At 41.0% G+C, this 23,090-nt stretch overlaps 1 protein-coding gene across 7 annotated transcripts in view; it reads left to right on the forward strand.

Moving 5' to 3' along the window:
* The window catches only part of rnf220a (ring finger protein 220a), a 186,748-nt gene that overhangs the window by 136,148 nt on the left and 27,510 nt on the right, over positions 1-23,090 (forward strand). For 3 of the 7 annotated variants that reach the window (XM_081598659.1, XM_081598662.1, XM_081598660.1), the window contains exons 4-8: positions 4,384-4,513; positions 12,307-12,355; positions 16,485-16,580; positions 19,545-19,587; positions 21,997-22,121. In XM_081598659.1, coding sequence (XP_081454785.1) covers positions 4,384-4,513; positions 12,307-12,355; positions 16,485-16,580; positions 19,545-19,587; positions 21,997-22,121 — 443 coding nt within the window. Of the gene's footprint in view, positions 1-4,383; positions 4,514-12,306; positions 12,356-16,484; positions 16,581-19,138; positions 19,378-19,544; positions 19,588-21,996; positions 22,122-23,090 lie in introns of those variants that run through there. The other 4 variants (XM_081598661.1, XM_081598664.1, XM_081598666.1 and 1 more) reach the window with 3 other exon arrangements.

The raw sequence follows: 23,090 nt of genomic DNA on the forward strand, positions 1-23,090 counted from the left end.
TACCGAAGCGTGTTTTAAACTGTGGTACAGGTACAACAGGTGGTACTACTGGTGTTACTTGGGTGGGCTTTTAGTAAAAATGTTGGTGTCTGAAAGGGAAATATGAACAAATTAACTGTGATGGTGAGCTAAGCTAATGTGTCAGCTACACAAAAAGTGTAGCACAATTGTTATTTTTGCAAACTATGTCATAAAGCAGAACAATATGTCTGCATTCAAATATTAACAATTGTTTCATTTTATAAACCCCTGGCAGCTCAGTGTGAATGTGCCAAATAGGAGCCATTCAGATGGTATTGTGCATTCTGCCTCAATTGGTTTAGTAAGGTAGCATGTAGCAACCTGTTTAGTTGCTGTCTTTGAGACAGTACAAAGAACAAAGATTGTGCTTTGCAAGATGCCTTTAAGCAATAATTTATTCCATAAGGCAAGTTAGAGATCTGGTGAGCTCCCTGTATTGGGATAAAATATAGGTCAAAAATGGTACTAATTATTTACTTTTGCATCTGCATGTTAATTAAATCCTCTACGGATTGAGTCTTAGGAGGCTCCAACTTTTAACACTAACTCTGATTCTTGGGTTCAGCCAGACAAACTATTATTTTGTTACTACAGTTGGTAGTGCATACATTGAACGGATGACGGATGGATGACCTGAACGAAACCAGTGAATGTCGCTTGGCGTCAATGTAAAGAAAGAAACGTTGCACCGGCGAGAAGAAGTGAGAGGAAGACGCTTTATAAGATGGGTGGAAAAGGAAATGGAAGATGCAGAGAAAGAATTGAGACAGAAAGAAAGACGGACATTGAGAGAAAGAGATGAGATGATCCATCTTGGCCCATTAGGCCTATAGTCCATCATTCTTGTCATGAAAGGAAACACCTTCGTCCTGTCCTCCATCCATGGGTCCATCCAGCATTCATTTACTCTCCAGCTGGTGTTTCACTGAGGAATCTCCCAACTAAAAAGTCCTGTCAGCCCTATTTCCTTGACTGTCTTGCCTCTGCTCCCCCCTCCGCCCTCCACCTTCTCTGACTGCTGTTTCGTCCCTGTGCTTCCCAAGATTAAACGCTCCCTTGTTGGACCACAGATTGGAGCTGTGAGATCTAAAGCAGGACATGTGGGAAGAAGTTGTGTGTATGTGTGAGGCTTGTGGCCCAACATTAATCATGTTTAAGGGGCTGACAAGCTTGGTGTGGGACATCGCATCACATCAACACTGCTCCCTTTCCTGTTGTTCCTCTCCCTCATTCACCGGATTTATCTCTCCGCTGGCCTCTCCCCATCGCTCACTTCTCTCTGGGAAAGGATGAGAAAGAAAAACAGAGAAGAAATGTGTAGAATATGTGAAATGGGTGAGGAAAGTGACTGGAGATGTATTTGTAAAATGTGCATTTTCCATTCACTTTAACGCCTTCGAGTTCTGGAGCGTTAACAACTCATGCAAGGTACAAAATAAAAACCAAAGTGTTCTAACTTGCTTTCTAACACGTTTTAATCTGGGGAAATTTGTATCTCTTCTTCTATGAAGAGGTTTTGTTTACTTTTCCATGATAGGACCAGGTCATCTTTAAATTATGGTTCTTTGATTTTAATTTTGCAACCTAAATATGTTTCCTTGGTACCTAAAAAAATTCAAATCAGTTTACAGGTGCACGTTTTACATTTCTTCATTTTCATCCTTCTCTGCTTGTTTGCTGGTATATATCTCCCTCGTACAATGTAAATGTATCTGCATTTACATTTCAGCATCGACCTCTGGAAAGAAAAACTAATTTATATCGGGCGTATTATAATTCAAAGAAAAATAGCGTCACTTTGAAATGCAAGAAAAATAAATAAGCCATAACTGCTGAATACATATTTGATTTCTTTTTTTTAGCATTACAAAAGCCTGAAATTGCACAAATGGAGGGTTTTGTACTTTGAGCGCCCGTTTGCGCAAGTATTTGTCAGGAATATTTTGGATTGGGTTAGATGGAGCCCTCATTGGCTCCAGACTCAGGATTGCAGTGGATTCTCCAGCCTGACTCAAATTATCTTGTCAATAAAGGACGGTGGGAGTGAGAAGCAGAGAGAAAGAATATTTATACCTTTTGATCTTTTCAACACTTAGGTTATAACTCCAAACGTCAAAGTATTTTGCTGCCATTTGATGTAACACGTCACAACAAAGTACCATATACTCACATTGTGAAGTAGATAAAAAGTCTGACATGATTTCCAATACTTGCACAAGTAAAAATCAAAAGTATGCAGAATGACTTTAAATTCAGCTCCTTTTACTCTTACACCCCCTAAATAAAATCTGTTGCAACCAGCCTAATTGGTAAATAGAGTCCTCCTGTGTAATTAAATCTCAGTACAATCTCAGCCTTATTGGGATTTATTTTGGATAACATGAGTGAACAAACGGCATCATAAAGACCAAGAAAAACACAACAAGCAGGTCAAAGCTAGGGTTCAGAAGATGTTAAAAGCAGAGTTAGAGTACAAAACATGATCTCCAACTTCTAACAAACGGCGCTGATCTTTTCCGGCCAACGTAAAAAGCACCATGCGGTGAGGAAAACCAACACTGCTCATCGTCACCACAGAGAAACGTGGCGGCGTTCAGCATCACGTTGTGGGGAGGCTTTGGAAAAGGCAGCATTGCTTTCTTTTGCTTTACAGTTATGCACTACTTTGTGTTACGTGTTGCGACATGACAAAGTGGAGAGTACCTCACAACGAAGTAAAATGGTTACAAAGGAAAACGTTACAAAGAGGGAAGAAAAAGCATAAAGAGTAAAAGTTGTTTTATTTTTCCCTTGTCAGACAAAATTTCTTTTGCTTCTGGCTTGTTTAAGTAAAGCGGGAAAAGCTTTGTATCACCCCACATTCTAACGAAGAAGCAATAACTGAGCGGGCACGTTGTCTTTTCAATCCTCATGCAGAGTATATGATATATATATGACACGCACATGTATGATTGTGATGGTCTTGGTGTGCAAGTCAAGGTGGGAGTCCTCCCGACCCAACTCTCTGTGTTGCCATGGTGACAAATAGTCTAAACAGGATGTCCTGACTGAGACGGTGGGGGCCCTTTTGTTCGCGGGCTAAAAAAAAGCCGCATTTGATTGGCTGAGCACTGGAAATCAGGAAACATCCCACCAAACTAACCACCGATACAGTTTCAATAACGGCTGCTATTTTTAGGCAGCCCAGACAGACCGGGCGGTGAACTCTAAGGGCCGCCGTACGCCTACAAAACACAAAGGGCGCTGGACGACCGATGAAACGCATGCTGACACACAAAACAGGTGGGCCCCACCCTGCTGCCCTGCTGATCAAGGACAATGAAGTGAGGTGGTGTTGGCAGACTCTATACAGCATTATCTCATCCACGGCAGACACTTCTTTAAGTCCCCTTCCCTCCCCACACACCTCCCTCTCACTTTGACCTCAGAGCAACATTACACAATAAAGTCTGTGCAGCACTCTGGTCCGCTTTCTGTGTGAGTAATCTAATGTATGTTCACTTAATGTCTGGGACTTTATAGAGTAAGGGTGGAGGGGGAAGTGTTTTCATCAACAAAGGTTATTCTGAAGGTGCTGGATTGTTTCTCCAGTCACTTGATTTTTTAAAATTTAAAGTGCTGTGCACAAGTGCTGATGATCCTCGAACTTTTTCTTACTTTCTCATGATGCATACCACAATGTAGCAACAAATCTGTACGTTTTTGTGGAAGTATCTCAAGGTCAGCTGGGTTGGGTAGAAAGCATGGTCCATTAGATCCCTATTGTATCAGGTTCTGGACTTTGACTGGACCAGTCTAGCACATGAAAATGCTTTGATCTGAGCCATTCCATTGTAGCTCTGCTTGTATGTTTAGGATTATTGTCTTGCCCCCATCAACTCAAGATTAGCTTCCCTATGCTGTTCTCTACAGGACTTATGGCAAGCTCTAACTGGGACTTCCACTCTAGATTTATTTATTTAAAAACTTATTGTTTCAGCCCCTTTCCTTACTTTAAACTCCGCCACAACTTCTTCCCTGTCCTATCTTTAAGTGTTCCTTGACTTTCATGATGCCCGTTTGTTCACTCATGATCTAGGTTTTCACAGAACAGATTTAGATTAATTCACACACAGGTGCTTTCTGTGTTGGTAACTTTCAAAGTCAAATGGTATTAGGTGTTTTTTGGGGGGAATCTGAGTAAGTGGGGTTTTTATTGTACCTGTGGAAGATTTTGGGGTCGATGCATGGAAAAACGTGGAAAAAGTTCAAACAGTTTGAAAAGTTTTGCAAGTCACCATCGACTTTTGGGTTTCACTTTACTCAAAGTCAGATTCTGTTGTTGCGCTGATGTCGTCTGTCCCTCTTTTCTGTTGTCTCCAGGTAAAAAGAAGATGTCTCTATATGACAGCCAGGCTCCCGTTTGTCCAATTTGCCAAGTGTTGCTGAGGCCCGGAGAGCTACAGGAGCACATGGAAACCGAAATAGAGAGGCTAGCCACAATCTGCCTCAGGTATGACTGTGCAAGCTCGTAATTATGCAGAAATATTCATTCTTTATTTTGCCCAAGCCAAACCATGACATCATGTAATACTAAACCACGCCCAGGTTTTAAAACGGTTTCAGAGACGCACTGTACAAAACGCAAAAGTAAACCAGACAACGGTTGGTGTTGGTGTCATTTAACCTGTAAGGCGTGGGCTTTGGCTCAGTTTAGCTCAGTTCGCCGAGCAATATTTCTCTGGCATTTTGGTGCCATAAATCTGCATAAAAAGGGAGAATCATGCCGTCAATGTAAAGCTAAGTGTTTCCTACTGGGATTAGGATTCACACCTGTGACCTCGGGTTCCCCGCCGCCTCTTTCTCCTCCTCGTGGCAGTTGCACGAGCCGTTTTATGACAGATAAATCAACTCCAAGCCCTTTTAACGATGGGACACAGCCATTAGGATCCATATTTCACCTCAAACACATGCCAGGCTATGTATGCGTGTTTGTATGTCTGCGCGTGTTGCTCACCTCCCCCGTCCCCCTCACACTTGTCACCGTGTGTGTTTGTGTGACCTGCTGTGCACTTTGGCGGCCCAGCTTTATGATAGTCCCCATTAACCCGGGGAAACAGGGCAACTGACTGCATCACCCCGCATGGAAATCACTCTGTATTTCTCCAACCTTTACACTTGTGGGCTTCTGCTGTCCCTCTGAATCTACGAGTTCCACCTCATCCCTTTATTTCTCTTTGTCCACAATCACCCTCATCATCTGGTTCTGGTTTCTTAATATATGTATATAAATCTATCATCTCACCTCCAATACTCCCTGTGATTTTTTTAAGGGTTTTTTTGCCTTCTCTTTTTCATCCAGGCACAACACAGGCATCTCTCAGAACTTTTGCTGTTAATCTCCACCATCTATTGAACACAGGACAATGTTCCTATGTCTCCTATGTCCTTTCATTTCTTATGTATTTCTTTATTGTTTCTTCCGTTTTTTTATTGTCTCCTTCCTTATGTGCTGCTTTATTTTAATGTATTTATTTTTCTTTTTTTTTTCAATTTTTTGTGTGCTACCTTCTTTCCTTTCTTGTGTGTTTTTGTTGTAGTTTGTGTTTTTATTCAAAGCCAATGCGGTACAGAAATATATACCATAAATTAATGGTGACCTGTGGTAGCTTATATTTTAAAGTTAATTTAAAAGGGACCATGCTTTATTTTTTCTGCAATCATAGGTATTTGCAATAACAGTATGAACTAGAAAAATTAGAGAAAAAAATGTCTTCATGAACTCTACGAATTTACGAGAGTAAAAAAGCGATGCATGAATAAAACCGATTCTTTTATTAAATTTAATTTTAAGATGATGTATTTGATGGAATTAAGCTCTGAGTTTTAAGGTTCTGGTTAAAGTCTATGAGCAGTTTATATCCTATCTGCAGTAGAGAACTCCCTTGATGTCTTCTTTTTAGCTATAAACCCAGATTAGTAGATGCCGAAGCTATTGACCAGCAAAAGAGGAGCTGAGAAAAATGTGTGCTTTTTTGGATTTGCAACATCTTCAGCTTGAAAGACACCACAGCTGTTTATGCGAATAGCATTTTATGAACTTTCAAACCGTTTTCACTGAATGGTTATTATACACAGGAAATGGAGATTGAAGGGAGACCGTCACCACTGATGTTGTCATAAGTTGTCATAAGTAACAATTCCTCTCCTTTAGCAGAAAGGCCAACAGTTAGCCATCCAAGGTCCTTTGTTTTAGGCAGATTTCAGTAAATAAAAAAATGTCAAACTAAAATGTTTATGGTTGTGGGATATAATGTTATATTAATAGATACTTGTACATTTTAACAACACAATGGTTTTACATTTGTTCCTCTGTCAACTGAACAGCTGATTGACACATTTTTATGCTAGTTAAAAATTAAACAAACGTACCGGAAGAAAACAATAGCTCGTAAAACCTAGGCACTTTGTACAAAAGAAATGTTAGGATTCATTAAGTTTGAAGGAGGTTTCATTGTCAGTGATAGACTTCTTTTACGGAGAAGTTGGAGGTTAAAGTAGCTGCAAGCTTCAGAATTTGCACGGTCATTTTTAGAGGGACAGCAAAAACTTTCCATGTGTTACTACTACAAAACCTTCCGTCTCTTCTTCAGTTCCCTTAACCTTTTTTTGCATTTCTGAAGCTAATATGTATAGAGTGTAAAACAACAAGAACGGTAAAAAAAGTTTCAAGGTCTTTTAACTTTATAAAAAAAAGAAAAATTCAGTGCCTTCATCAGAGTCTATGCTTGGCTTGTTGCCATTGTGATAGAATAGTTCCAATCCAAATATCAAAAAATGTATGAAAATGTAAGGATGAGAAAAAAGATGCATCAAGATAAAGTGAAACTGGGAGAAAACGTATTCTCTTGTTAAACTTCAGGATGCAGGTGTATTTCAATTAATAATGAAGGTTAGGGTTTGTCCTTCCCTCTGGATACCAAACTGGTGAAACACTCTCTCTCTCTCACACACACACACACACACACACAAACACACAGTTATTTAAGGAAATCGCATCATCCCTGGGTGAGATGGGATGGTGGCTAGCGTCACGCCTGGCTGATTTACCTACTCACCATTAACCCAAAGACACACTGCAAGAAAAAAAGGGATGATGGGGGAGGAGGTGTTAAATGATATAGATACAGTGGACCATTTTAAAACGTGCTGAAGAACATAATAATAATAAAAATCCATTGTTTTTCATATAGAAAACAACAAGGGGGGTTGTATGTGTGTTGCATCACAGAACCGACCTTATGCTAAATCACCTTCTGCCTCTTCCTCTCTCCGGCTCTCTGCATGGTGGCAGCCATCATTGAAAGTGACAGTGGGAATTTGGCCCAATTTGTAGTAAATCTACCTTTAATGACACGCGGGCGGTTGCTGAATGAAAAAAACCAAACCCATGGATATGGAAACGAAGAGACACGTGCTGCATCTTGCTGCATCTTGCTGCATCTTGCTGCATCTTGCTGCATCTTGCTGCATCTTGCTCGGCTCTTAATGCCTGTTCTCCAGCGTGTCGCTATTTGTTTTCTGCTTCTTCCGCTCGCAGTCCTGTTCTGTCTGCATGTAAATGGTTGTGGGTTTGATTGCAACTGCCTTCCCGCCCGCCTGCCTGCCTGTCCTCCCTTGCGGCTGTGTCACTTGTTCATGGGCCACAGCATCTGCGCGGACATGGAAATCGCACACAGATGTGGAGCTTGGCAAATGGAAATCTATCATGCCCCGTACATGTCAGGTGGCTCGGGGAATGTGGGGGGGGCAAAGTCATTTACATACCCCATCATACTCCACCCCCCTCCTTCTCCTTTTCCCACCTCTGTTGCCCCCTTCCTCTCCCTTCTCCTTCTCCATAATCAATTTACGTCCACACGGCCAAAACCCCTAGCTCTCTGCCAGATGACACCAAAAAAAAAAAAAGACAAAGGCAAAAGGCAAAAAGCAATCAGCGTCTTGAATTTATTGTGCCATCAACCTTCTTGTTTTCACCAAGAACAATCCGATCGCTTACTTGGATCGGAGGGTGGCTGTCAGTCATATGCAGCATCATTCCCATGACCTTTTTTTTTATATACATTTTCTCCCGTTACAACCACAAACACGAGTGAATTTCTGTTCGCTCATAGAGATCCACAGCTCCGGATGGAGTATCTGTCAACAGGGTAACTAGTCATTGTGCACCATCCAAATCTGGCCTTTATACAAGTGTGGCAAGAACAAAGCTGCTTTTCAAAGGAAGCCACAAGAACCCAAGTATGGGACATGCAGCTCTGGTCAGATGAGAGCAAAAGTGAACTTTCTGGCCAATGGAAGAAAAAACACCCAACCCACGCCACCCTGAACACATCGTCCCGTTGCTACACATGGTAATTTGAGGGGCAGGGAAGCTGGTCTGAGTCAATGAGTCAGTATTGTCTTATTAGTATAAAAAATAAAATGCAGGTTTTTGGTTGTAAGAGATTTTTGGTCTGTGGGAGTGGTCAAAATGATCAGAAAAGCGCTATAAGTTTAGCCCATTTACCATCAAACACACCAGAGGATCCTTCAAGCTTGCTTTTATTTCCTATTCGTAATCTTGTAGTTGGTATATTCAGACAGCACAAGAAAAATGTCCCTGTAAAGGACAAAGACCTGTAAGAAGTAGGAGGAAGAGAGGGACGCCCCCATGCCCTCACCTGTCCTCCTTTTCACACTTCCCTCATTATCAAAACATATTTTAAACTGTATTTGTTCCAGCTGCTTGTTTGACGGGGTTTCTGCCTCCTGTGTTTCTATTCTTTTTCTTTTTTTTTGACGTGCCAGCCAGCTGGAGTTTCCAGGGCGTCCTAACCCCCCCTCCGCCCCCATATCCCCACCATCAAAAATTCATAGAAACCACGACGAACAGACGTGTAAACCTGTAAGAAGAGGCACCGCCAACTTTCCTATCACTCCCTCTTTTTTTCCTTCCTCTCGTTTTCTGTCTTCTTTCATCATTCCTCTTTGTGTTGCCCGCTCATCCTCTCTTACCACATCTTTCTTTCACCTCGCATTCCCCCCATCCCCACTCCCCCAACACCACCACCCTTTTCCACTCTCCTTTCATCTCTCCATCACCCTCTCTGTCAATGTGGCAATTTCCACCCCCCACACCCCATCGTGGCAGGCATGCAACTGCTGTCCCCTCGCCGTCTCGCTCGCTCCGTCGTCGCTGTTTGACACTGTCAACAAGCAGGTGGAGGTGGCTGTTATTGTTGACGTCTCTGCGAAGGTTCCAGGTAATGAATAAAAGGGGAGATCGAGGGAGAGAGATGAGAGAGAGGCAGAAGATGGGAGAGAAGTGAGAGAGGCGTGTGCGAGGTAGAGGGAGAGGGGGTGGTTGGCAGATTCGGCTGCGTTGCGCGGAAGCTTGGCTGTGTCAACCCCGTGTTTGCTTTCTTTGTTGCCGAACGGGAGAGGCCAGCACAGACACGCTTGGATGCGCACGCACGTCCACAGGTGCATGAGCAGAACTTAACTGGCTCTCGCATACCCACTCCAGAACGTGACACTCAGCTACTGTTTGTAACACACGGTTATATTTCGTAAGCACGACTCCCGACTCCTCACTCACAGTTTTCAGGCCTTTCCTCAGTTGTTGTATCAGCACCTGGTCAAATGAAACTTGGATGAAAAACTATGAACTAGCCCTTTAATTTTGCACCAAATCGGAAGCTGTTGATCAGATACCAATTCAATTTGCGTTAGAATTTACAGACATATTTTATTGTACATATATAACAGAAAAGATGTTTTGGATGCAAGTAGCCTATAAACTTCCCCCACCTTCAACACACTTACGCCGTCCCTCAGGCCATGCCGCCCTTGTCATAGAGCCATACACATACCAAAAGCCACCTTTGCTCCAAACTCAAATGCTGCTTTTAAAGAGACCAGACGTGTTAACTGGGACAGCGTGAGGTGCCATCCGCACTGGAATTATTTTATATACAGAAGTTGGATTTAGGGACTTCTGGCATTACAATTTTCAGAAAATGGTTCCTTGGTTCTATAAATCTTAAAGCTCCACCCTTGTTTATTATGTAGATAACCAATATGCATTGTTTCATAACTGATGATGTCATACACCCCCACTACTTTTATGTGCATGTGCCTGTTCTTCTCTCTTTTTGTTCCATTTCCACGCAGTGTTACAGCGCCACATACAGGCCAGCCAAAGTTGCTTGCTGCCCACTTTTTGATGGCAGACGTTATAGAAGTGACAAATAGATGGTAATTAGATTTTTGGGTTCTCCTTTCAGGTTTCCATAGCCTCTTCTCTTCCTATCCTTTTGCTAATTCATAAACCTAGCTGTTAAAGCTGAGATTTTTTTTTTAGAAATACAGGCTTGAAAAGTTTATCAATTACGTATGGAAATAACAAAATTTCATTTTCTCAGTTAACAATATTTGAATGGAAAAACTTTACATGATTTTACCACCATTTTCACACAATGCATGTTATAATTGAAAGGATTTATGATGACGTTGTGGAATATTTCAACTTTCATCATGTTGTGAAAGACAATGTCAACAGATTTCAGCTGAAAATCCAGCCAGTCAGAAGATTTATCGCCTTCAATTCACAAATACGCCCTGTAAGCAGAAAAAGAGGTCAATTTTGGGGCTAGAGTGTGCGGATGGGTAGAGCGTGTTTTTGGCAGGAATGTAACACCATAGTCTGTTTTTAAATGGGTTTTTAAATGTCAGCGTGAGTACGCTTAAAAAAAAAAAAATCTGAAGTTTTTTTTTTTTTTTTTTCCAAGTTTCTAGTGGAACTATCTTGAAAGCTCAACATAAGCCGGAACTAACTTGCAAACAACTTTTCAGCCAGATATATGAGCTTTTTTTAACTCAATAATTCCCTAATATTGATGAAAAAGTGCTTGTCACATTGGCAGATTATTTCACTTGTTACATGGGAAAAATGCCTTGTTATAAGTGAAAAATTCTGCCAATGAAACTATCAATTTTAATCAACGTTAAGGAATTATTGACTAAAAACAAGCTCATATTTCTTGCTGAGAAAATGTCAAGTTTTCTAAGACATTTACACTAGAAACTTGACGAAAAAGACTTGGCAAGATTTAGATTTTTTTTGCAGGGTAAACATGTTTCAATAAGTTATATACTGTGCATGTAAATATCTGGTATTAAATGAATGTTTAATATATATATATTTTTTTTTTAAAAGACTCTATTTTCTTTGGCAGAGCATAACGTTTTACCGGGCCGTCCTTGTTGTACGCCAGTTAGCAAATTCTTCCGTCAGATAAGTAACACATAAATAAAGCCTCTTATTTTTATGATCCACCCGTTCAGCCGTTGAAAAATGAAATCCCTGGTCTACCGGGGCATGCTGTCAGATTAGAGGTTGCGCTCAATTCAGTTTTGGGCACTGTTCCTTCCTCGATCTGCCACTGTCTGTTAGCCAGCGCGCGTGTGTGTGTGTATGAGTGAGTGACTGCGCCTGTGTGAGCGTGTCCGAGGGTCTGGACTGCTAACGGGGTCTCAAAGCAAACATGACAACCCCTGCCTTGCCATGTCAATGTCAAGCCTGTTGCAACGCTTCATGAGGCTCAGAGAAATTTATCTCAGTGTCTGAGTGAAAGAAAGTGAAGGAGAGAAAGAGAGAGAGATAGGGGACGGTGGGGCAGGGAGGGAAGGTAGAAAGAAGGATGAGTAGATCAATTGAGAATGAGCATCAAGGAGAAATGTCACATGTCTGGTTTGTTGGCAGAATAAATGCGCAAAACTGTCAATTTTCTACATTTTTGTCTCCCCCCGTCCTTCATTCCCAATCTAAGCTGTCTCGCTTGTTTCCCGGCCAAATGATGGTCCTCAACATATTTTCAGACTGCCAGTGAGCGCCGTTTGGCAGCACTGACAAATTCTGTTGTTTCCCGCCTCCCCGACACATGTTCCGTGTTTGTCTGAAAGCGCGGCGGCGTTGGAGAACGCCGCGTCGCTTTTTGGTGGTCGTAGCTGCTGTAAAGTGCCCGACGAAAAACAAAAAAGGGATGAAGGCGAAAGGAAGAGCGGCGGATAAAATGCACGTGAACGCATTAACAAGAGTCGGGAGAATTTGCTCTCCGATGTGCTGAAAATTTACAGACATTGCTTGTTTTATCAAGGGAAACGAGCTGAACAAGCACGCAGCGCGTGCCCAGACTCGGCTCAGCACCACATTATCATATAAATCTTCACTAAATTCCTCCTTGTCCTGTTTCCTGATTGCAGTAAGAACACCTCGTCCAAGGATGGCGTAGCCACTCCGGGAACTCCCAAGGTAAGGACAGGCTCGTATTTCAGAGCAGCATCTGACTTTTGTGTGGATGTGATTTGCTTAGTTTAGAAATAACATTGCTGGAATGATTCATTGCTGTCCTGTCAGTCAGATTTGCGCACATCTTTTCTTGTATTTCCCACCAACAAACTTACCCAGAGCTGAGTCCTGTGGTTTGCAGGCAGCCGGCCCAAAAGGAAATGTATTTTCTGGTTTTCTAATAAGACGAGGAGAGATTTAAGGAGCACTTCCTGAACCGCCAGACAGAGAGCATTCTAGAAGTACTCTGACACGGTGTAATGTCAATAATTACAATTTCTTGCCAAAGTATTCGCACCCTGCCACTGTTTTCACATTTTTGTTGAGGCACAATCATAAACCTCAATAGGATTTTATCTAAAAGATCAACACAAAGTAGTGCATAATCATGTAGAAGAAAAATAGCACCATTGTTTGATAAGAAAATCTTAAAAGTCCGGTTTGCATTTGTGGTCAGCCCACTTTTACACTGATAGCTCGAATAAACCTCAAATAAAACCTCAGAGAATAAATACCAGTCTTTAAAAAAAATTATTTGGTCAGAGAAGACAAAATCGCACCACCCTGAATGCACCATGTCTCACAGTGAAACATGGTGGAGTCAGCATCAGACTGAGGGAAAGGATTTTTTAGGAGGGACAGGAAAACGGGTCAGAGTGAACGGTAGGATGGATGGAGCTAAATGCAGGGTTGTCCTGAAAGAAAACCTCTTGAAAGATCTTAAACTCCAGTTGAAGTTCCTCCGTCCAACATGAAGCATGCAGTTGGGTTACAATTGAAAGTTTAACGTCAAAGAATGACTGAGTTTGAGCTCGTTTTCCAAAGTCAATGTCCAGATGTACGAACTGGGAAAGACAGTTTCCCAGTTCGTACACTGGGGTTTCCCCCAGTGTATTATAAGCTTGGTGGACCACCAGGCTTTACTTCCCCACCCTAATAATCATTTGTTTAGTTTAAATTATATATATATATATATATATATATATATATATATATATATATATATATATATATATATGCTGGGCTGATGAATAATAAAACATCAGTAACCTTTAGCTGACAGATCTTTTTAAAAAGATAATGGCATACACAACCTACAGAAAGACTAGTTTTATTCAAAACTGCTTAATTTTCTTTGTTATTGATGTTTTATTTCCAAAATTTTCTGTTAACGTTTAACATTTTTTAACATAAAAACACAGTGGATCAACTGATGGGTTGGCCTGGTGCCACTATAACCGGACTTAGATGGATTTTTGGGGGAAACCCTGTACCTCCTAAAAAATGGTGGCTTTGCAAAGTATTGACTCTAAGGCTGGACGCAAATGAAATGCATGCTACATTTTTCAGATTATTTGTATCATCTCGATTCCATGCTACAAAAACATGTAGTCTAAAAAGTCCAGCTGAGCAAATGTTACCTCCAGTTTTTAATCTAATTAGTCTCATCTTCATAGAGCAACACATGAACAATATAAACCTTCAGTGACTTTTCTGAAAAGGCCAAACCTAAGCCACCCCGATCCAAGTTCGTCTTCAACCTCTAACCGCAGAAAGTCGAACACCTCGAGTCAGGGAGCGCTTTGACTCGAGCATGAATCCACCACGGGATCTTGAATAAATCAGTGCCCCCCCTCTCTCCCCTCCCAACTCTTGGTGTAGAAGGTGCTGACCCGGGCTTAAAACGGAGCGCTGGCGGTGCTGCGGGTGGGCTCGTACTCGAGTGAGGCAGGCGGAGGAGGGTTGAGGGGTGAGCGCTGGCCCTTCTCTGCAGCCGTGACTGCGCATCTTACCGCTGTCGTTTAGTATTCTGCGGCAGGCCGTGGAGAATGAAGAGGGCCGGTCTGAAGCATAGGTGCTTGTTGTTGTTCTCCCCCGGCTGCTGGGCACCACCCATCCATTTCAGACCCGGGATTAACCCCAAAACGCCTCCTTATGTCCTCCTTATTTTTTTCTTCTTCTTCAGCTGTACTCACAAGATAGTTTTGTAGAGAAAAATGTAACGCATTCGAAAAAGAACCATGTTCAGATATGTGATGGATGTAATCACTATTCTAGCGGGTTTTTTTTTTTTTACGCTGGTCTTTTTGCATGTTGATTTAATTAGCGCGTTTTAAAGACCAAATTTGGAGAAAGACCTTCATTTATAACTTCTTTGTAGATTACCACTAAATGTCATATTCTAATGATAAAACTTAAATATATTCCTCGACCGCCCCCTCAGGTAAAGGATTCCTGACCTTTTTAAACCTGTGAAAAAGAAGAAAGATCAGACACACACATGCGTACTTCCACACGCAGAGACACACACACACTCAGAGAGGCAGAAAAGCACCATGCATAATGTCCAATTTACTGTGGCAGCACTGGAGGTTGGTCATTTCTCACATATTATTATTAGATTACTGCTGTCGAGCACTTAAGCCTCTGCTCTGCCCCTTTCCACTTGATTAATAGGAGATGACTGTAAATACAAATATTTCACAGCTGCCTTGTAAAACGAGAAGAAGAAAAAAAAAAAACGAAAGCAGCCACATAAGCACAAATGAAAATATAAGTACAGAGGGAGAGAAAGTGAGAGAGGGAGGGCCGACAGCTGTAAAACAAAGACATTACCTTCCCTCTCCCCTCCCGTTCTCTCATACCCTCGTCTTCCTCTTACCACCCTTGCTCCTCGGTCACTTGTGAGAGTCCCCCTGACTGTCTCTGTCACAAGGGAAGAGGGTTAAAAGAGGATATTCTTTTATATGCGCGCACGTGTGCCAGAGCGGCAGCACAAAGTGTGGCGGGACAGATTTATGGACAGGCGCTGTCCTGTAATGTCAGATGTTTACCCTCTCTCTCCCGCCAGCCCTCTCCTCGACTTCCTCCTGTTCCCTCCGAGGGCTTCCTCACTTTCCAATCGCTCTTTCTTCCCTTCTTAACGTCCCATAAACATTAAGTCTAATCAGAGGAAGGGGTTTTATAGACAAAGTCAGGCAGGTTGCAGTCATCATCGGTGACGTGTCGCCCTTAGCGGCTGAGGCAATAATACTGCCGGGGTGCTCCAAGGGTAATGATTCCGGGTCTTTGCTGTGTCGTAGATCTTCAAGGGATGTAAATAAATGTTAAAATTTTGCAATACATTTAAGTAAAACCCTCACATTTTACACTCAGCTGCAGTGTTTTGTAGTAAGTTGCTTTGGTTTTGCACGGTTGGTTACTCATCAGTCCTAACACGTCATCTGATGCTTTACATGGTTTCTCTTCTCTGAAGTTTAGCTTTTGAAGTAAAGACGATGATCTGCTTCCCTATTCTTTTTCTGTTTGTTTTTTTATATTACAGCAGGGTTTGCCTTTTACACATCAATAAACACTTTAAGATCTATTTAAATTGTACAGTTAGTTGGACACTTAATTTATTTTCCCCTAACTTCAACTTTCAGCTTAATTGACTGCCACAGCGGCGAGGCAAACTGCTGCTCAAAGGCAGAAAGGCATTTTTTTTTCTCACTGCTTCCCAACTCAGTTGTACAATATGGATATTTCTTCTTTGTAAAGTTAATTTATTTGAGGTCATCGAACTCTGTATAAGCATCTTTTAGAGCCAATTTTCTATGTAAATCCAGCAGCTGTGTAGGTTCCCGTTTTCCTTTGCAATAATCACCACCAGCTTTTAAAAGACGGTATTTTTTGTGCCGTCTGTGCAATGCAAACAGATATTTGCTATTAAAGTTTTCAAACTTAAAACTACCTGCTCTTCTACTGCTACCAAACTATATCAGAATGTCACGTGTTTTGCACGAAATTCAAGTTTTTATTCATAAATACATTTGCAGTCCAAATGATCTGGGAAATATCTGATGCTATGCTAACCTTTTCAATTTTTTGCGCTGTTTTCTCAAGTTGAACTGTTTAGGGGAAACATACACAAGCTTCGATATCTTTTCTTCAGCAAATCTCCGTACTTTTTTGCTCCTTATTATCCTGGTGTAGCTCTCAGACTGCAATATGTTATAGAATAACCATTTCTCTATATAGTGACAACATGACAAGATCATTTGAGTAGAAGATGATTTTTTTTTTCTTCTCCCTTCTCTGTTTGCCTCTCCAGTCGATGCTTTTGTCAGTGCACATCAAGAGAGAGGGAGAGTCTCCGGTGGTGTCACCCCTGTCATCTGAAGATGCCCACCACTCCGACAGATATCAGGTCACAAAAGCACATACACACACCGCTTCACGCAGTCATGGTTGAAGTTATGCTTTTTTGTTAGCAGAAAGGTCGTCTCTTTCAATAAAAAACATAAAAAATGTGGTTTATTAAAGGAATTTCAATTCTTGTAGTCTAGTAGTTCAAGCACGATTCATTTGGTTTTCTTACTAACCCTCCAGCTTAGGCTAATTTATAGAAATGTTTATCTGTACATTTTTTTAAAGGAAATCTCTCTCCTTTATGGGCTTGGAGTTGAGACTCTTAATCTGATCAAATATTCAAAAACGTGAACTCAAACTTGACACTAAAGTAAAAAAAAATCGAACATGTTGAAGTTGAAATTGAAAGGTACATTAAGGCTGTTTTAATCGTCTGACAAAGTTTATGTGATGATATAAGGCATTGACGTAATAATGATGCGTTAGCGGTAGAATATTATGGTAAATTGTGCTTTCTGATGCCTTCTCAGCAGTTAAGCTGAATAACAGACCAATCTTCTTTAATCTCACATGTCACCCTGACTGCTTTTATCTGTTCTATTCATCAAAATTTGTTCGACTAATTCTTCTGGCCGTGATGTATCTCTGGGTTAAGTGAGTTTCCCCCTTCACACCATAAAATAAGAACTATTAAGTCCATGCCGACGTTACATCCATACGTTTGGGATGACACAGCTCATAAAGACCTTAAAGCAATAAAGGAGATTTTCTCATTTGGTGAAACTGCTGAAATCACCTTATATTATACAAATGATTAAGTCGATGGGGACTTATTTTAACACCTTGAAATGAAGCATAATGGAAGACTTTACCACCTCCTCCTTTTCAGTTAGGTCTGAGTGCTCGCGGGCTTTCTCGCGTCTCCTGGAAACCTGACCTGTCCTCAGCCGTTCACTGAGTGTATCATAATGATAAGGCAGCGGTGGTGGTGGTGATGCACGGCCAGCGGGCCAATAACTCAGAGAATGAAGAGGGAGAAAAGGGAACGACGAGGGGGAAGGTGAAGGCCCGGCTGCTCAACGGTTTCCACCAATGGCAGATGGGCTGACAATAAGAGCACTGTTGCAGCACCAAAGAGCGGGTATCCATAACTGTTAGAGGAAATGCTTTAGTCAGCGTATAGTCACTGCGTTTGGCCCTCCAGGTTGAATCCCCGCAGATCTGAGGGACACGTTTTGCAAAAGACAAAGGTGGATAGGCCAAATGAGTCTGACCTCAATTAATTTCATAATACTGTACATTTATTGCCGAGGCCATTATTTTTAATGATGCGGGTAATTCACCTCGGGCAGCTTGAACTAGCTCGGACCCCAAAATGTTCCAGTTATGAGTACAAAAGAAAAAACTAAATATTAATAATTTATCTCCCAGTGACGAACAATACATTTACTCAACTACAGTCTTTGTAAACCTTTACTGCTACCAGTTTTTGCGAAAGACTACAGTGTACTTGACTGACTTGCATATTATAAAGGTTAAATACCATATTACATAATGTCCAATAAAAAAAACTGGAGGAACTGCAGAGATCCATAGCCCAGATGGGAGTATCTCTAGACAGGAAAGCTAGTGGTCATGCACTCCAGAAATCTGGTGTGTTGAAGATTTCTGGAGTTTTCATTCAGCAGTTTTCATTGCTGAATGAAAACTGTATGACCTAATCAAAGTCTAGACCAGAGATGGGCAATCCTGGTCCTCGAGGGCCGGTGTCCTGCATCTCTTAGATGTCTCCCTGGTCCAACACACTTGAATCCAACAGCTGAATCACCTCCTCGGTGCAGTCAAGCTCTCCAGAGTCCTGCTAACAACCTCATTATTTGACTCAGGTGTGTTGAAGTAGAGACGCATCTAAAAGTTGCAGGAAACCGGCCCTCCAGGCCTGGAGTTGCCCACTCCTGGTCTAGACCCAAATCAAATTGGGAAGACTTAAAAATTGATGTTCGTTGTCTGGTGTTACAAATTTTAGTTATTAAAGGGGAAAAAAATCAGTTTCGATAGCCTCAAACACTAGTAGAGTAAACCCACATAGCTTGTATCTTTCTATTTTTGGCAAAATAGAATATCTTTAAAATAAAACAATATACCATCTCCTTACTACTTTATAGTGGTAAAAATGTGTGGAAATTCATCCAATTTGTGAGTGTAGCATGAAAAAAATAAGATTTGGCCAATCTTTCTGCAACCTAACTTTGTACTTTTAATACTTTATTTACATTTAGCAACTATTAAACTCTAGTATTTCAAAAATTTACAAAATTTAATAGTTGAATGTAAATTTGAGAGTGGTCATTGAAATAAAAATAGTGACGCCACCCAAAACATAACAGAAAAGCTCTAGAAAATAATCAATATTAATATTTTATCATTGAGACATTTTTAATTAAATAAACAAATCAAATAAACAGCGTTAAAAGTAGTATAGCCAAACCCACCTATTAAGTGACAATAAACTCCATGTAAATCATCAGAATTGTCTCCTGGAGGTTCAGTATGAAACCCGCTGCTTCCCCCTAGTGCCCAATAGGCGAAATAACAACCAACGTCTTGCACACTTCCGTTTCCTCAACTGTCACGTGATCACAACAAGCCAACATGGCGTCCGAAATGAGAGCTTTATGCAGTTTCGGGCGCCACTTTCAATCCTTTTCCATCCGTGTGGATTTGTAGTCACAGCGTTTAGTTTGTTGGGATGTAGAATATCTGGCGGCAGCCCTGAACTCTGTGCAGCAGGGAGTTTTAGGCCCGCTGTCGACAGGGAGCAGAAAGTCATGGAGGAGGTGGAAAACAAGAGAGAAGTAGGTGGAACTGTCTACTGTCTGTGTTGATAAGCGCACCCCCCCACCAGAAAGTATCCAAAGCAATCCCATTCAGAACAGCGAGATTTGCTCTTGTGAACACTGCCCACTGTCTAATTAACGTCTAATGAGTATTTCCTCTCTCTCTTTTCTTCTTTTGCTTGCAGACATTTTTACGAGTTCGGGCAAACAGGCAAACGAGATTGAATGGTATGTACACATATCGGTTCAGCTAATTGTGCCATTTAATGTGCCATTAGCATATATTTAACAACGTGTTACTCTAACTTTGAATTTACTTGTAAAGCGGCAAGAGTTAATACAAAGCTAAACAGTACATGTTAAATAGAAATGAGAATAAATTACTTCTTTAGCAGAAATATATATGAATAATGCACTTGATAGAAAAAGAAAATACGTCATTATATTCATTTTTGCTCTACTTATATTTAACAAGCATCTATTTGGGGGAATAAACGTGCACTTTCAGTGTAGGGGTTTCCATGGAAACCACAACCTAACTCCAGTGTGAGTCTTCAAGAAAGTAAATACTTTTTGTAAAGTGCCTTGAGGTGGAATTGTATGAGATAAACCAGTGTACAAGTAGCATATAATTATTAAACAAAAATGAATAGATTTTCTAAATACACAAAAATTTGAAAAGTGTGGCCTGCATAATCCTTTACTCTGATGTAACTAAATAATATCCAGTGCAACTTATTTCCTTCTAATTTCTTCACAAAGTCTGGCTTTGTGTGATTTAATCTTTATCAAATACATCTGTTTTTGAAAACCTTTTAGAGAACTTTAATGAAAAACATTAAGACCCCGGAAGACAGCAGAAAGTGGAAGATAAAAACATTTAAAGTAGTGATAGGTGATAAAATAACACCTAAAGCTTTGAACATTGCACACAATCTGGCCTTTGTTGAAAGAAAGCAATAAATAACATCAACAACTTGTCACGAGCGCTCCGGGGGATACAGCAAATAAGTGCTCTGGAGGGGTCACATTTCACCAGGAAAACAGCACTAGGCATACAGCCTGAGCTACAATGTGATGTTTTAAATGACATCTGCTTGTGTTGTTCTGAATGGCCTACTCAATGTCCATACCTCAACCTGGATGGAAATCTGTGGTGCAGAAACGTTGACATGTGATGTTCACAGATGGTCTCCATCCAGGCTGATTTGAGCTATTTTGAATGAAAGGACAACATGCTAAAAGCTGGTAGAAAAGACTGTAAACGGACAAAACAGTGGTGAATATAAATGTACATCACACTTTCCAGATTTTTGTGTAAGAAAACGACTGAAAACCATGTATTTTTTTCTTTTTGTAAATATTGAATCTCACATAAGTCCTACTTTGTTTGTTAATCACTGTTGTTTTACAAGGCGCTTTTTAAATCTGGCATTTTGAGAAGTTCTCTCCATGTGGGGACTTAAAGGTTTGAGCTGCACGTAATTAGCAGCCGTTTCCTCTCCTCTTTAAACAGTGCTTCTCTCGATTAGCGTCAGGAAGAGAAATGGCATGGAAGCCCCTTCTTCTTTCGCTCCCTCCGCGCTCTTGCCCCGCAGTTATGGCATGCTGCCTTATGTCCTCCTCTTGTTCTCCTCCTCCTCCCTCTGTCAGTTGCCGAGATCCCTCTTGGCCTCCTTTGCTTTTCCCAGCCAGCTAAAAATTAATGTCCCCGCGCGCCATTTGCAGTTAAGAAAAAACGACAGAGACTCAGGGTTCAATCACGGCTGTTCGGCCCTGTTAAATTTCTAATTAAATGTGTGGGTGGATGGGGGTGGAGGCTGGGGCTTGGGTGGGAGTGCGGGGGGTGTGGGGTGCCATGACAGAGAAACAAAAAAGGAGTAGAGCAAAGGCACTGATGTAGAGAAGAGTGGAAATGAATTGAGGGCGTCGCATCCAGCTGTTTCTCTCTGAAGGTGATCCAGAAGGTGTCAAGTTTGGTCAGATCAGCCATCTTTAATCAGCGGCATTAGAGCTGAAACAATTAATTGTGATTAATCAGTTATTGAGATAATTGTCAACTAATTTAGTGATCGATTAATTGCTAACTGACTCAAAACAATGTACAGAAAATATATACATTTTTAATTCAAGATTAAAAAATAAACTTTCTGTAAACATGTTCTTGCCAAACTCCTTAAATGTCATAGTTTTAGCTCCACTTACTGTAAATAAAACAAATCTCCTACTAAGCACCTTTTGATATCTAATTAATCCAAAAAAACAATTGATTAACCCTACACTGTATTTAGGCAGTAAAATGATTATTTTCTTATTTAATAAAGGTACTGAATAATTTATTTGTATATTTTGATGTATTTCTAGTATGAAATATGAAAAATTGCAGAATTTGCCAAATTTTCATGCCTGATTAATCAATTATTTGTCAGAATAATCAATTTAATTGTTCAAATAATTAAGTAACAGCCAGGATAATCGTCAGAATGATCAGTATTTTATTTGATGACTAATATAATTGTTAGTTGCAGCCCTAAACTGTATAGGTTTGTGAAGAACTCGGTGCAGAGATTCCAAGATAAGTATATTTATTTGTTGTTGTTTTTTTATCCCCTCTCTTTCCTTGTCCCTTTGCTTCAGCTCGTATAGGCAAGATGAAGAGGAGGAAGCCTGAGGATGGGGGGCAGGTATGTCCGCTGTGCAGCGCCCCATTGGCTGGGAGCGAGGAGGAGATGAGTAGACATGTGGAACAATGCCTGATCCAGGTAGTACAATCCCGGCCCCTAGACCCCCCTGCCCTGCCTACCGCCCCCAACTGGACGGCCTACGTCTTCCCCTTCTTTTCCCACTCACCTCTCTACTTCCTGTAGATTCTGAGCAGTCCCATCCATGCTGTGCTGTAGAAACAATCATATCGGATCAGCTGCGAATGACTTGAGCGCAAAGGGGGGGAATATTCACACCAGACTCCTGCAGTCTGTTTCTGCGAACCGGTGTTTTAAACGAGTCGGCTCTCATCTGCAGGTTGTCCCATGTGACGCGGTTTTAGATGTAGCCCTCACTTCCTGTCCCCGCTAAACGTCACGCTCCGTCTTTAGTACTTACTTAACAGCCGTCACTTCTTCTAGAGTAGATGTTGAGATAAATCATTGCTACTAATGAACTTCTTCTGTCTCATGTCACCGATCGCCAGCCGTCAAACTTCCCAGAGATACTAATATCTCCCAGCATGATTTTTTTTTCCTTTTCATTTGTTGCAACAGTGAAAGGATTCTAACGTACACAGCTTTGCAAAAGTATTCAATCCAATTAAAGTTTTTGTTTGTTTGTTTGTTTGTTTGTTTTTTTTGTCACATATTCGACATTAAGGGAGTGAAAAGATGTCCATGCATCTTTGCAAAGTCTCCCGTGCTTGCTCAGATTGGATGGAGAAACTTTGTGAGCGGTGGTTTTGAGTTTCGCTTCAGATTTTGCCTTCCGATTTCCATCTGGACTTTGTACCTTTCTAACAATTGATTATTTTTGAAACAGAATAGTGGCGTGCAGGTCTAATAGTTATGTCAACCGGGGCTGCAACTCACAATTATTTTAGTAATGGATTCATCTTTGATTATTCAGATGATTAATAAGATCAAAAAAAGTTTTGGCACATTCTGCAGATTTTTAATTTAACCCCATACACATTTTGTACAATACGTTAAAAGATGCAAATAAACAAAACAAAAACAACAGTT

Source organism: Poecilia reticulata, chromosome 17 (genome assembly GCF_904066995.2).
Source record: "Poecilia reticulata chromosome 17, P_reticulata-male-v2, whole genome shotgun sequence".
Taxonomy (NCBI): domain Eukaryota; kingdom Metazoa; phylum Chordata; class Actinopteri; order Cyprinodontiformes; family Poeciliidae; genus Poecilia; species Poecilia reticulata.